Source organism: Equus quagga, unplaced genomic scaffold (genome assembly GCF_021613505.1).
Source record: "Equus quagga isolate Etosha38 unplaced genomic scaffold, UCLA_HA_Equagga_1.0 210239_RagTag, whole genome shotgun sequence".
Lineage (NCBI taxonomy): Eukaryota > Metazoa > Chordata > Mammalia > Perissodactyla > Equidae > Equus > Equus quagga.
In genome coordinates, this window is record NW_025799295.1 from 4937 (window position 1) to 18554 (window position 13618).

The 13618-nt window shown below is 44.9% G+C and overlaps 1 protein-coding gene across 1 annotated transcript; it reads right to left on the reverse strand.

Annotated features, from left to right (window-relative positions):
- Positions 1–3724: 3724 nt before the first annotated feature.
- LOC124233706 (abasic site processing protein HMCES-like) lies at positions 3725–8540 on the reverse strand. Its single transcript, XM_046650827.1, has 3 exons — positions 7717–8540; positions 6056–6248; positions 3725–4378 (listed from the first exon to the last, which is right to left on the reverse strand). The coding sequence occupies exons 1-3, from the start codon at positions 7824–7826 to the stop codon at positions 4154–4156; spliced, it is 528 nt and encodes a 175-aa protein (XP_046506783.1). The 5' UTR covers positions 7827–8540; the 3' UTR covers positions 3725–4153.
- Between the last annotated feature and the right edge of the window lie 5078 nt (positions 8541–13618).

The following is a 13618-nucleotide window of genomic DNA, read 5'->3' on the forward strand; positions in this document are numbered from 1 at the left end:
CTACAACATGGATGAACCTGGAGGACATTATGCTAAGTGAAATAAGCCAGTCACAAAAAGACAAATACTGTATGATTCCACTTTGCAATATCTAGAATAGTCAAATTCATAGAGACAGAAAGTAGCATGGCGGATGCCGGGGACTGGGGGGATGGGGAAGTAGGGAGTTATTGTTTAATGGGTACAGAGTTTGTTTTCCAAGACGAAAACGTTCTGGAGATTAGCTGCACAACGATGAGAATCTACGTAACACTACTGAACTGTGCACTTAAAATGGCTAACATGGTAAATTTTATGTTATATGTATTTTAATGCAATTAAAAATACACACTATATGGTCCTGCCTCCACCCGTGAGGTCACTCAACTTTATCTTCTATGATGGCACTTCTGGCTGCTTCACAAGACAAGAAGCCCCAAATGGTGGTGTCCTGAAGGAGACTGAGCCAAAGGAAGCCATAAAATGGTGAAAGCCAGAGACCCAGGCTGCTGCTGCTGCTGAGCGTCTGCCCCAGGTGGAACCACCTCTCCATACAGGATTGTCATTAGGATCCCAGAGCCCTGTGCAGGGCACCCTGCAGATGAGGAGCTTTCAGAGCCTCCTTTTCTGGTGCACCTCTTCTTGCTGCTCCCAGCTCCTACTTTTCTTCTAGCTGCCTCTGCTAGGACCTAGAAGTGTGGCACTGGGGCCCTGCCCCAGTCTGACTGCCTTTTAAAACTCTCTGTTGTTCAGCTTGATTGTCCTACCCCTTTCACTAATGTCCCCAACTCCTCAAAACAGTCCTCTAGCTTCTGCCACCTGCTGGGAGTATTGCCTGCAGAGCATGCAACATGCTTCTCTGCTCTGGAGTCCTGGGACGCAAGGTGGGGGGACACAAGGAGGGATCCTCATCCATCTCCACAGGAGGGACACCAGCCCAGGGGATGGTTCTGGGTCTCTAACAACCTGCATCTGTTGCTCTGGGCTCCTGGGAGTTCAATTGTGAGCACCCACTCTTCTGATTCACAGATGGGCAAACCAAGTTTCAGAGAGGGCAAAGGACTTGGTCAGATTTGTATGGACTGGGGACAGTCCCATACAGCCTTAGCCAAAGCTTCTTTCCCCAAGCAATGACGTTCCACCCTTCCCATCACTTGCTCCTCACTCTGGTTGAGAAGGCGGAGGGAGGGTATGCAGACCCAGGTGGGTATCTAGGAGTCTGAGGCCACCCATTACTCTCTTTGGTTCTCACACCACCAATCCACCCTTCAGGTTTTCACGGCAGCAAGCAGGATCTTGTCGAACTCTCTAAGCTGATACCCCTCACAGGCCAGGAGCCTTAGGATTTTCCTCAACTTACCTATGCCAAGCTGTGTGCCCTTGGCCAAGCGCCTCCCTGCTTGCACCTAATCCACCTCCATACAAAGCAGGGTTTGTATACAAGCTTTGTACCAAGAGATGGATCCAGATGGACTGCAGACAGGAATGGAGGGCCGACACCTGTCTATTAGGACCTGCAGTGCTGGAGATCCTCTGCCTCCTCTAATCAGGAAACAATCCCTTTAAGGCCTGGATCCCTTTAAACCAAGCCTGGTCACTGCAGAGGTAGGGTGGAGGTGAAGAGGTGCTGCCATCTGGGAGCCCAGCCAAGGGGCCAGACCACCACATCCTAAGGCTGTCCCTCCCGCCCCAGAGAACAGCTGGGGCCCTGGCCTGACTTGGCCACATCCAGATAGGCAGATGAAGGCTGCCTTGTTTGTCCCTGAGATTTGTTCTTTAAAAACAAAGAAGAGGAGACGATGCTCCACTGCTCTAGTAAGCAGGAGTAAGCATTGGCAAAATGTGAGAAAATGAGGATTCATATGCCCTGAAATAAGTGAAAATTGGGAGAGCAATTTAGCAAAACCTAGGAAAGCTGATGCAGCAGATAGAAAAAAAAAAGGCAGAATGAAATATCCAAGATGATGCCAATTATGTAAACCTGAAAATCACAAAATAATGTGCTCAGATACAAGAACATGCTTTTAACATCACATTAATGTGAAAGTACAAAAACCTGAATGGAAAGGATACATGCCTCAGAGGACATTCTATTCTTTCATGTTAAAATGAAAAGAAGCCAACAAATTCATTTACGACCCTGACAAACAGGTGGGAGATTGTAATGAAAAACAAAGAGAATTTCATTTTTGTCACTTATTAAACTTGAAGCAAATATGACAAATACTTACACAACAGTCAACCTTCTTCTAAGTTATCTGTATTTTTAAAAATCTCTTAGTAAAACAACCAAAACCCCACGCAAATCAGCCCAGCCGGGCCTAGCCTGGAGGTGTACTGTGCTGGCCCGCTCACTTCCACTAGCAGCCTTGCGCAGGAGGTGGGCAGCTTCTGCTTGGTGGCTCAATCGCAGCGCGCTGCCGGGCGTGGTGCTGCCCCAGTGGAGCACTGGGGACAGACACCAACCACCCTGTCCTCCTGGGTCACCGCCTCAGGGCCCACATCCATTCAGCCCCCTGGGACAGTGTTTTGCCATCTGTGTCTCCAGGAAGCCCCAAAGATTAAAGAGCAGACCAGCCCTGGCGCTCCTGGACATTCTTCCATTCCTTCCCCCTGAATTCCTGGGAAGACCACTTCCTGTCACACTGTCGCCTGGCGCTCCTCCCTTCAGCCTCTGCATCCTCTCTTCCATGGAGGTTTACAGGAACCTTGCCCAAGCACCCCCATCAACAGTGGCCCTCCCAGCTCGTCACATCCCTTCGGTGGACCCACACGAGCAAGTACTTAATTGCCAGGTGTGGTACCTGGTTAATGCCTGTCACTCCCTGCCTAGCACAGTGCGGGGCATGAGGTAAGTGCTCACATTCATGTAACAGTATTTGCAGACCAACTATTAATATTAGGAGAAAATAACAGTGAAAAAGCCGTCCCTGCTTTCAGGGAACTAATGATCTGGGTGGGGAGACTGACCACAGATAACAACAAATAAATAAATAATTATAAAGGGATTCAGTGCCAAGGAGGAGGCTGCAGAGCGAATCACAGAGGTGTTGACCAGGCTGGGGCAGATGGTCAGCCCCCGAGGCAGCCTTGCTCCGGGCCCCAAGCCCATGTCATCCTCTGGGCCCCGCTCTACCCAGAGGCTGGGAATCTGGATAGGGCTTGGAGGGCTGTGCCTGGGGCTTCTCCTCACCCTGAGCCTATGCTCCCTGTGGTAAGGACAAGGTCTTGGCCTCCGTACCCCGTCTCCCTCGAGGCCCTTGTGTTTGGCAGACCCTCAGGTTTTGTTTTTGGTTTTTTTTTTGAGGAAGATTAGCCCTGAGCTAACATGTGCTGCCAATCCTCCTCTTTTTGCTGAGGAAGACCGGCCCTGAGCTAACATCAGTGCCTATCTTCCTCTACTTTACATGTGGGACGCCTACCACAGCATGGCTTGCCAAGCAGTGCCATGTCCGCACCCAGGATCCGAACCAGACAACCCCGGGCCGCCAAAATGGAACGTGCAAACTTAACCACTGCGCCACCAGGCCAGCTCTCAGGTTTGTTTTAAGCTAAAGGATTCAGACAACTTCCAGGTATTAAGAGTAAAAAGAGACACAACAAAGAACGCCCCCACCAAGCCTTTTGGTTGTTTCCAAAAGAGCAGTTTGCCCCCAGAATGACCCAGTGCCCCACATTTGTAACAAAATCCAACCCTTAGGACTGATGCCATGAGAAAACAGTAAGATTCAGAATTTCCCCCACGAGCAGTTTATCAAATGTAATTTATTCATAAAAAAACAATGTTTTAAGAACTGAATTCCAAAGAACTTAGAGCTCAAAGGTTGAGCAGAAAACAGCCTTCCGCTAGCAGCACCAGCTCAGGTCAGGTCAGGGCTTAGAACTGCCAGCAGGGTCAAGCTTCGAGGGAAGGCTCCAAAAGTCCTGCAGGAGAAGGCTGCAGGCATAAGAGGCCCCCTGTGGTGGTGGCCCCTCCTCTTCCCAGGCTGCCTATCTGCCCCACAGTGGGTTCCTGGTCACAACCAGAATAGCCACTCCCCCAGGAACCCACAAATGTCCACTAACAATATGCTACCTCCTCCCAAAGCAAATCCATACACACACATGCAAGACCCTGTAATCAGCAACAGGACTCAGTGCAGCAAACCTGGCGTTGGTCTCTGAAAGTCCTGCATTACTCGCTGTGAAGTTGCTTGGCCACAGGCTCCTCCTCCTTCTCCTGCTTCAGCCATTGCTCTAGGAGAACTGCACTGCTTCTCTTGACTGAGGATGGGCTCTTCGGCAGGAACTGGCGCACATCTGACTCTGTCTTTTGGGGTGTTTTGGGGTCTTCCTTTTTGGGTGACTTTGTGGCCAGCCACTGCAACATTTTCTGGCTGCAGCCTCTTGCCTTGAGTTCCTAGGAGAAAGAAGAGAAAGCTCAAACCACCCAGCTCAAGCTTTTAGGAAAAGGCCAACTCCAAGGGAAGAAACAGGAAGAGGCCTTAGGTACTGACCCAGGCTTGCAAAATGTTACTAAGAGCCAGATGGGGCCCACTAGTCAGGCCTGGGAGGAGAGGAGCAAGTGAGTGTGCTCCAAGGTACAAGGGTAGGGAGGAGCTCTTATAGCGGCTTCAGAGAGGATTGTGTGAGACCAGCCGGAGAAGAGAGTGACAGGCATTCCAAACACATGCAGAGAATGAAGCATTCTAGCGAAAAGAATGTAATTCAGTGTGACCAGGCAGAGTGTGGGAAACGAAGCTGGAGAGGTATGGCTTCAGTCACCATGATTAGGCACTCAGCCTAAGGCTGAACAGACTAGACTCTTTCCTGCTGTGCAGCCCTTCCGCACAGCCTCTCCCTGACAGCACTGCTTCCCTTCTGCTGCTCTTACCCCTACACCCCAAACGTGAACTGAAGCTTCTGAATTCGCAGAATGCCACCCCTCTAGAATGTGAATCCTTTTAGAGTAAAGACCATCACGGAAATGGGGCAGTGTCTAGGGCAAAATGAATATATATATAATTACATTTTTAGAGACATCTAATGAAAACAAGTGTCAGGGTCACAGGAGTTTGCAAAGAACTGAGACAAAAGAAAATGACACTAACTGTGGATACGGAAAACTTTAAAAATTTTAAGAAAAATGGGGGGTAGGCTGTTCCTGCAATCATCATCGTTAACACTTTCAGGCATTCTAAGATGTCTATTTTTGGAACATTGAGAGCCACCTAGAAACAGCTGCTACTCCTAAACCTTGGACCCTGAATGTCAGCAGGGGTCAGCTTTTTGCTCTGGAACTTCCTTCTCTAATGCAGGCCTTTTGCCTGTTCACCTTCCCTTCAAAACACATCTTCTGGATCCTTGCCAATTTTAAGAAGTTAAAGTTTATGGCACGAATGTTCTCAAATCCTCCTAAAGGAAAACAAGGATTAGAACTCCTCCAGCTTGTAGTGTGGGCAAGCAGAGTTACAGAAAAGAGACAAAAAAATCACAGTTGGCTATGGACAGAGATACAATTAGGGTCAAGGGGTCCTTTGTCTTTCTCATGATTATCCTCTAGATTAGGAGTCCTCAAACTTGGCTTATTATCAGACTCATTGAAGAAGCTTCCCTTTTTTTTTTTTTGTTTGTGAGGAAGATTGGTCCTGAGCTAACATCTGTGCCAGTCTTCCTCTATTGTGCATGTGGGATGCTGCCACAGCATAGCTTGACGAGCAGTGTGTAGGTCTGAGCCTAGGATCTGAACCCATGAAACCTGGGCCACCAAAGCAGAATGCATAAACTTAACCACTACACCACTAGGCCAGCCCCTGAAGAAGCTTCTTAATGATACAGAAGCCCAAGCCCAACCCTGAAAGTTGACTCTAGGTCTAGATAGGGTCTAGCATTTACATTTTGAAAGAGCTCTCCTGAGGACTCTGAGTCCACAGCCAGCTTTAAGAGTCATTGCTCTGCTCAACTGTGCCATGCACGAGGAATATGAGTTCTGGGTAGTTTAACAAAGCTCTCATTGTAAAAGGCCATACCCAAAAAAAGGCTACACTGACAGAAGACAGAAAGCTCAAAAAAGACTGTCAGAGTCACAGGCCCCTACCTTTTGGACCGATAAGTCGATAGGAGCCAGACACTCAACACTGTCGTTTCGGGAGCTGTTCACCACAGAAGAGACTGGATGGAAGGTGATGTTCTCTGTAGGGTGGATTAACTTCAGAGCTTCCTGAGTTGAGACTTCACCAAAATCAAGCCATTTAGAGACTGCCTCCTCTCCATCTAATATGGCAGGCATCCTAGGCAGTGAGGTCAAGTCATTGGTTGGGAGAGGTAGAGTGAGGGCAGGGAGAGAAAGCAGAAGGACTTGAGTCAGATGACAGTGCAAACCATCACAAGCAGAAGCTTGCCCTCCCTCTGCACCTCACACACGGATTGCTGCCATGTGTTCCCTGACCACAACTTGACAGGGCATGAAATCCGACACTAGGAGAGCCAGCTTACAAAGTTTTATGGCAAAGACAGCGAACACTGCTTTGACTGGATCCAGTGCAATCCAGTGTACATGTTCGTAAACTGGTCACCTTTTTATGATAACCCAGCCTAGAATTAAAGGGAGAATAGATCCTGGAAAAGTTGTCTATCAACAGTAATCTCCAGCCTTACCAACTATGACAGATATACAGTAAGAAAGAGCTATTCACATAATTGTGAACAAAAGGAAACTATGCCTCAGAAAGCAAAGAGGCTGTCAAGATGACTCCTGGTACCAGGAGGATGTTAGGAAAAGATCTATGTTTACTTCCCAGTCTTACGTCCTGGGCAATGCAAAGCATGGCACACACTTCAGTGGTGGGTGGTACAGTTGATTTTAGGAGATAAATGCATAAACATCTATTTTGATAATCATTGTAACTTCAAAAAATCAACCATGTACTTAAAAAAAATATTTTGCAATCTAAAATCCAGATGCATTTTATGATGAATGGCATCTCTGCATGAGTTATAATTTAGTTGGCAGTAATCGGCAGCAATTTACTTTTCTTAACAGCATATGAAATAATGGTACATTTAAAAATCAATCTAATCATCTTAGATTAAATGAAATCAGAATTTATTTTAAAGTGAATTAGCAAAAAATAGAGCCACTGTATCACACGAAAGCCTAATTTCCACAGAACTCTTAGGACAGGGCTAAAACAGGTAATACGTGCAGCACTGTATTCTTTTCAGAAAAACATCAAAAATCACTTCTCAGAGCACTCAGATCTGGCAAAAATTGTGAAGGTGTTACACAAGTATAGTCAGTTCTGCTTATGCTCATTTTTAAAATGGGAATCTGTTCAATTTAATTGATACACTAGGGAGCAATTTAAGCATAACAGCAATAAAATGAGGCATGCCTGTATTTATTGCAGTGTCTATGTATTTCTTAACTGCTTAATGTAGAAAACTGTGAGACTGTTTTTAATAACTTCCTATTATTTTTTATGTGTCACTGACAAAGTTTTTAAGTGTTGTCTCCTTAACCCTACTTTTCTCATAAGTTCTGGGTTTTCACTGTACAATTTTGCATAGTGTGGTGATTTTTAGGAATGCATGTCATATTATAGCCAACTGACGATAAATGTATTTTGCAAAGCAACTGCTACTCTCTAAATCTGTACATACACAAACTTTAAATTCCAAAAGCTACCTATCTAAAAGCAAAGAGAATAAACCCTCCTCTGTATCCTTTTGAACCCAGGGATAAGAAGTGTGACTTGCCTTTGGTGGATGTCATTCAAGACTTTGCAGGCATCCACTGTGATGATGGTGTAGGAATATAGGTGGTCTCCTCCCTCTGGGGGCTCCCAGCAGTCAAATATCCCAGCCATTGTCAGCAGCCTCCAGTTGTCCCAGACTTTGTTCCAGTCCTCTGGACTGTCTGCAGCACCAATGCTGCCTGACTAGAAGCAAAATACACGGGCATACTAGATGCTTAGCAGCCCCCTCCTACATGCAGGCTGGGTACTAGAACAGACCTAAGAGCATAGCAATCATTTTAGAAGTAATTCAGCCCAAGCCTTATTAATTCCTCTGGATCCAATTTCGCCAAAGGAAAGAGGGTTGTTGGAAAATACCCACCAAAGAGATACATTTATGGCTCCTTAACGTTTTCAGTATACAATTTAACTCCTTCAGTGGGCATTCAGGCCCTCCATGATCTGGCCCATCATTCTAGCCTCATTAACAATGCTAATGTGAACTAAACCCAGCTGTTTGTGAATGACACCCTCGTGCAATTTCATGCCCCAGTATCTTGCCAAAGCAAACTTCCTCTGCCCAAAATGTCCTTCCTACCCTTTCTCATCATGCCAACTCTTACCTGCCATTGAAGATTCAGTTCAAGGCCTAGAATACAGTAAGCTGGAAAGAAAGTCACCTCCATCCTAACAATAAGAAAAAAGCTAGATAATCTAAGAAATTATAACTTTTCTTAAACTCATCAGAGAACTGAGGTGGCAGGACAACCAATTAGCCTGAACTTTATGGAAAGACAAGGGCCTCCAAAGGGAGATGAGACACAAGTACAGGTGTATCTTGTTTACTGTGCTTCACTTTACTGTACTTTGCAGATATTGCATTTCTACAAGGTGTTTCTCCCCAACGCCCCTTGGTACACAGTTGTATATTTTTAGTTGTGGGTCCTTCTAGTTGGGGCATGTGGGACACCACCTCAGCATGGCCTGACGAGCGGTGCCATGTCTGCGCCCAGGATGCGAACTGGCAAAACCCTGGGCTGCCGAAGCGGAGCACGCAAAATTAACCATTCGGCCACAGGGGTGAACTCAAGTATTTTTAAATTAAGGACTGTATATGATTTTTTAGACATAATGCTACTGGCACACTTAATAGATTACAGTATTGTGTAAACATAACTTTATGCAGTAGGAAACCAAAAACCTCATGTGACTCGCTTTATTGCAGTATTTGCTTTATTGCAGTAGTCTGGAGCTCAACCTGCAATATCTCCGAAGTCTGCCTGTATTGGCTTTACTGGTGACAACAGGAGGAAGTCAAGGCCTTCATGCAGCAGGTAAGAATTCAGAGAAAATTATTATCAAATTGCTAAAAGCAGAGTGTGGGTTAGCCTGGGAGAGTATAAACCCCCTGGCAGCTGCAGAAATCAGGGAAGTTGGCATCACCTCGCAGACTCTTCTCTATGGACCTCTCCAGGTGCTCGCAAGAAAGACTGGGGGCAGGGCAGGAGACTGGAAAAAGCCATTCTTGCTGGTGCATACCCAGCGGAGAGGGCCTCAGCTAATCACTTCTCCTCTAAGGAACAAAAGCCTTAAGGGGCCAGGGGAAGGGTAATAAACCCTATTGTCCCTAAGATACAGGTAAAGACCCACTGATGCTGGGGAAGGACAAGAAGAAAAAACCTTCTACTCCCCTCGGGAAGGAGCAGCATTACTGAGAAAGCCTGAGAGCCTGGGACACAGTTCTGCCTAAGACAGACTGAGCCAAGATGACAGACAACTCTCTTCCCCCTTCAGATTAGCAAGCACCAAGTGACAAGCAACAGCAGTCCAATTTTGGGGAAGGAGAAAGAGCATGGAGAGATCCTCTCTAAAGCGAAGACTCAGAGGGAAGTACTACAGCTGGAGGGAGCAGGCTACTGTGAAAAAACCCTCTGGAAAATCAACCCTCACCCTAAACACAAGGTGGCACCAGAGAAATTTAAAGCCTGTGGTGAACAAAGGCAATCAAACAATAAAACCCAAACCCAGTTCACTATCTCTCAAGATCTATTCAACTTCACACATTAATGGCCTACTACAAAGCAAGTGTATTCATTTCCAGGCATAAATATTATTTATCTCGGTCTCTGTCCTACATACTATGTCTGGAAATCGATCAAAAATTACAAGACAAAAAAGCCAGAAAGAATACTGAACTGCCAAGAGATACAGAAATCAACAGAACCAGAATCAAGAGATTACATTTCCCAAAATGTGATCCCAAAATTACATTTCCCAAAATGAAACTATCAGACAGAGAATTTAAAATAAGCATAGTTATGGGCCGGCCCAGGTGTGCAGGGTTTAAGTGCACACATTCTGCTTCGGCAGTCCGGCAGTTCAAATCCAGGGTGTGGACATGGCACCGCTTGGCATGCCATGCTGTGGTAGGCGTCCCACATATAAAGTAGAGGAAGATGGGCATGGATGCTCAGGGCCAGTATTCCTCAGCAAAAAGAGGAGGATTGGCAGCAGTTGGCTCAGGGCTAATCTTCCTGAAAAAATCAATAAAATAAAATAAAAAAAGTAGTCCATCATCTCTGGGTTTCATAGTTTCTTTTGAGAAGTCTATTCTAATTCTTTTGCACCTGGATCCAAACCAGCGAACCCTGGGCCACTGAAGCAGAACGTGCACATTTAACTGCTGTGCCACCAGCCAGCCCCATGGACGACTTTTTTAAAGTGCTAGAAAAAAACTCCAAAAAACTGCCAACCCAGAATCCTATACACAGTCAAAATGCCTTTCAAAAATGCAGATAGTGAGGGCCAGGCCCATGGATGAATGGTTAAGTTCGTACGCTTCACTTTGGCCGCCAAGAGTTTCGCCAGTTGGAATCCCAGGCACGGACACAGCACCGCTTCGCAGGCCACGCTGAGGGGGCATCCCACATGCCACAACTGGAAGGACCCCAACTAAAAACACACAACTATGTACTGGGGGGCGTTGGGGAGAAAAAGGAAAAATTAAAAAAAAATCTTAAAAAAAAAATGCAGATAGTGGTTGTCAGGTGCTGGGGGAAGGGAGGGATTAATAATGGGTATAGATTTTCTTTTTGGGGTGACAATAATGTTCTGAAATTAGTGATGATGGTTGCCCATTTGGAATATACTAAAAACAATTATATACTTTAAAAGAGTGAATTTTACAACATGTGAATTATTTCTCAATAAAAAAAATCACGATGATTAAAAAAATGAAGAACTAGATACTTTTTTGGACAAGAAAAAATAAAATTCATTACCAGCAGGCTTGCACCACAAGAAATAGTAAAGAAAATTCTTTAGGGAGAAGAAATATGGTACCAGAAAGTTGGATCTACCCAAGAAGTGAAATCCATGAAAATGGCTAAAATAAAGGTAAACGTAAAATTTCCTTTCTTATTTTTGTCACTCTAAAATATAATTGACTGTCTAAAGCAAAATAGTAGCAATGTATTATGAGTGTACAGCATATGAAAAAGTAAAATGTATGACAAGATACCAAAATACACCAGGAAGCAGGAATATACTATTATAAGATCCTTATGCTATACAAGAAGCAGTATATTATTTAGAGATTATTATTAATTTAAAATGTATATTATGGAGCAGCTACTAAAAATACTTTAAAAGAAGTAAAAATAATAAGCCAACAGTGGAGGTAAAATGCAATCATAAAAAATACTCAATCCAAAAGGAGACAGAAAAAAATAGAAGAAAAGGAAAAAAGAGCTAATGAAACAAAGAGAGAACAGCAAAATAATGAATTTTTAACCCTATCAGATGAATAATTACATTAAATGTTCTAAACACTACAAACTTCCCTCCTCTGAGAAGCCTTCTGTGATGCCCCAGTCTGAGTTATATGCTGTCCTCTGTGCCCCGACAACCTCATAAGCAAGCCTTCCCTGAGTATTCAACACTAGTTTGTGATTGTTGATTTGTCTGTGTCTTGGTGGTAAAGCTTCAAGGATAGAAATCATGTCTGACTGAACTTCCAGGAGCCAAGCAGGGCACAGTGGTATATGGTGAATAAGTGTCTATTGAATAAACAGATAAATTTTTATAGTTAAGAGACTAATTGTATAGAATTGAGGAAAGTATCATCCTAGTTCACACAAGTCCTAACAGTGTCTCAAGAAGAGTGCCAGAGGAAAACTCTCTTTTTGAACATACAGTTCCTAATTTATTTATATATTTATTTATTTATTTTTGGCTGAGGAAGATTTGCCCTGAACTAACACCTGCTGCCAATCCTCCTCTTTTTGTATGTAAGTAGACAGCATGGCATGGCCACTGACAGACATATGGTGTAGGTCCATACCTGGGAACCAAACTTGGGCCGCGAAAGCAGAGTGCGCCGAATTTAACCACTAGGCCACCAGGGCTGACTCTACAATTCCCAATATAAAGATGGAGAAGCAAAAGAATGGAAATCTTATGGAGTAGCTCCCTTGAGTAATAAGCCCCAGAAGATCTGATTTACAGTTAACTTTAAATGGACGAAAATCACAATGGAGAATCTGGGAAGATGGCAGCCTGAATGCACAGCCTTGTCTCCATTCCTAGAATAACAAAACAGCCAGGACAAGCATGCTGGCTCCTCTGAGGCAAGAGTAAGGGCCAGTGGTGTGAAGAAGGACTGGGGCAAGGACCTTGCATTTAACAGCTACTTCAAGAGGGTAGGAAGAAGCCTGAGGATTCTCTCAGAGGAGCCATACCTGTCTACTTGCTACCTAGGGTCCTTAGAGAGGCTGCTGCCAAATGCTGTCTCATCTCTCCAGTTGGGTGAGACCTGGCTGTAGAGAGGCCGCCTTCCCTTTCCTTGGAAGATGGCTAACACTTGGCTTATACATTGACTGGACACAAATAAAACCAGAAATGGCTCTACCTGTTATATCCTGATAGTTTGCCATTGTTGGAAAACTGTAAATATACATAGGCACATTGAGGAATGCACAACTATAAGCTGGCAAAGAAAAATTCTAGCCTATCTAGAGGAACTAGGTAAACCATAGAGAGGAGACTGAGTTAAAAAAAAAAAACGCAGAAGGCCAGCCCAGTGGTGGAGTGGTTAAGTTCGCACGTTCCACTTTTGTGGCCCGGAGTTCACCGGTTCGGATCCCGGGTGCGGACGTGGCACCGCTTGGCAAGCCTTGCTGTGGTAGGCATCCCACATATGAAGTAGAGGAAGATGGGCATGGATGTTAGCTCAGGGCCAATCTTCCTCAGCAAAACGAGGAGGATTAGCAGCAGTTAGCTCAGGGCTAATCTTCCTAAGAAAAAAAAAAGTAGAGCTAATGGGAGAGAGAAAAAACTAACAAAAAGGTAATGATTGGAGGCTGGCCCCATGGCTGAGTGGTTAAGTTTGCACGTTCCACTGCAGGTGGCCCAGTGTTTCGTCAGTTGGAATCCTGGGCGCGGACATGGCACTGATCATCAAACCACGCTGAGGCGGTGTCCCACATGCCACAACTAGAAGGACCCACAACTAAGAGTATACAACTATGTACGGGGGGGCTTTGGGGAGAAAAAGGAAAAAAATAAAATCTTTATTAAAAAAAACCCAAAAAAACGACAGCTTCCATATGCATCCCCCCACCTACTATACATGTTGTCGTCCCTCCCCTTTCTTTTGGTCTATGCTTTTTGCCAGGTCAGCCTCTCCTCTGGTGCACTAGATCCCAGTCCCTCTTACCTGTGCAAGGACGACCGTCTAGTGACTTACACTTTCTCCCTGCTCTCTACTGCATTATTTCCAACAGCTTACAAACATGCTGTTATTTCCAACTGTTTGTTGCTACTATGTAAAAATATTGTTGATTTGTGTACATTGACCCTGAGGAGAAAGTTTTCTAAGGTACTTGCATTGTCCAAAAACAAGTAAAAGTATTATTCAATACCAG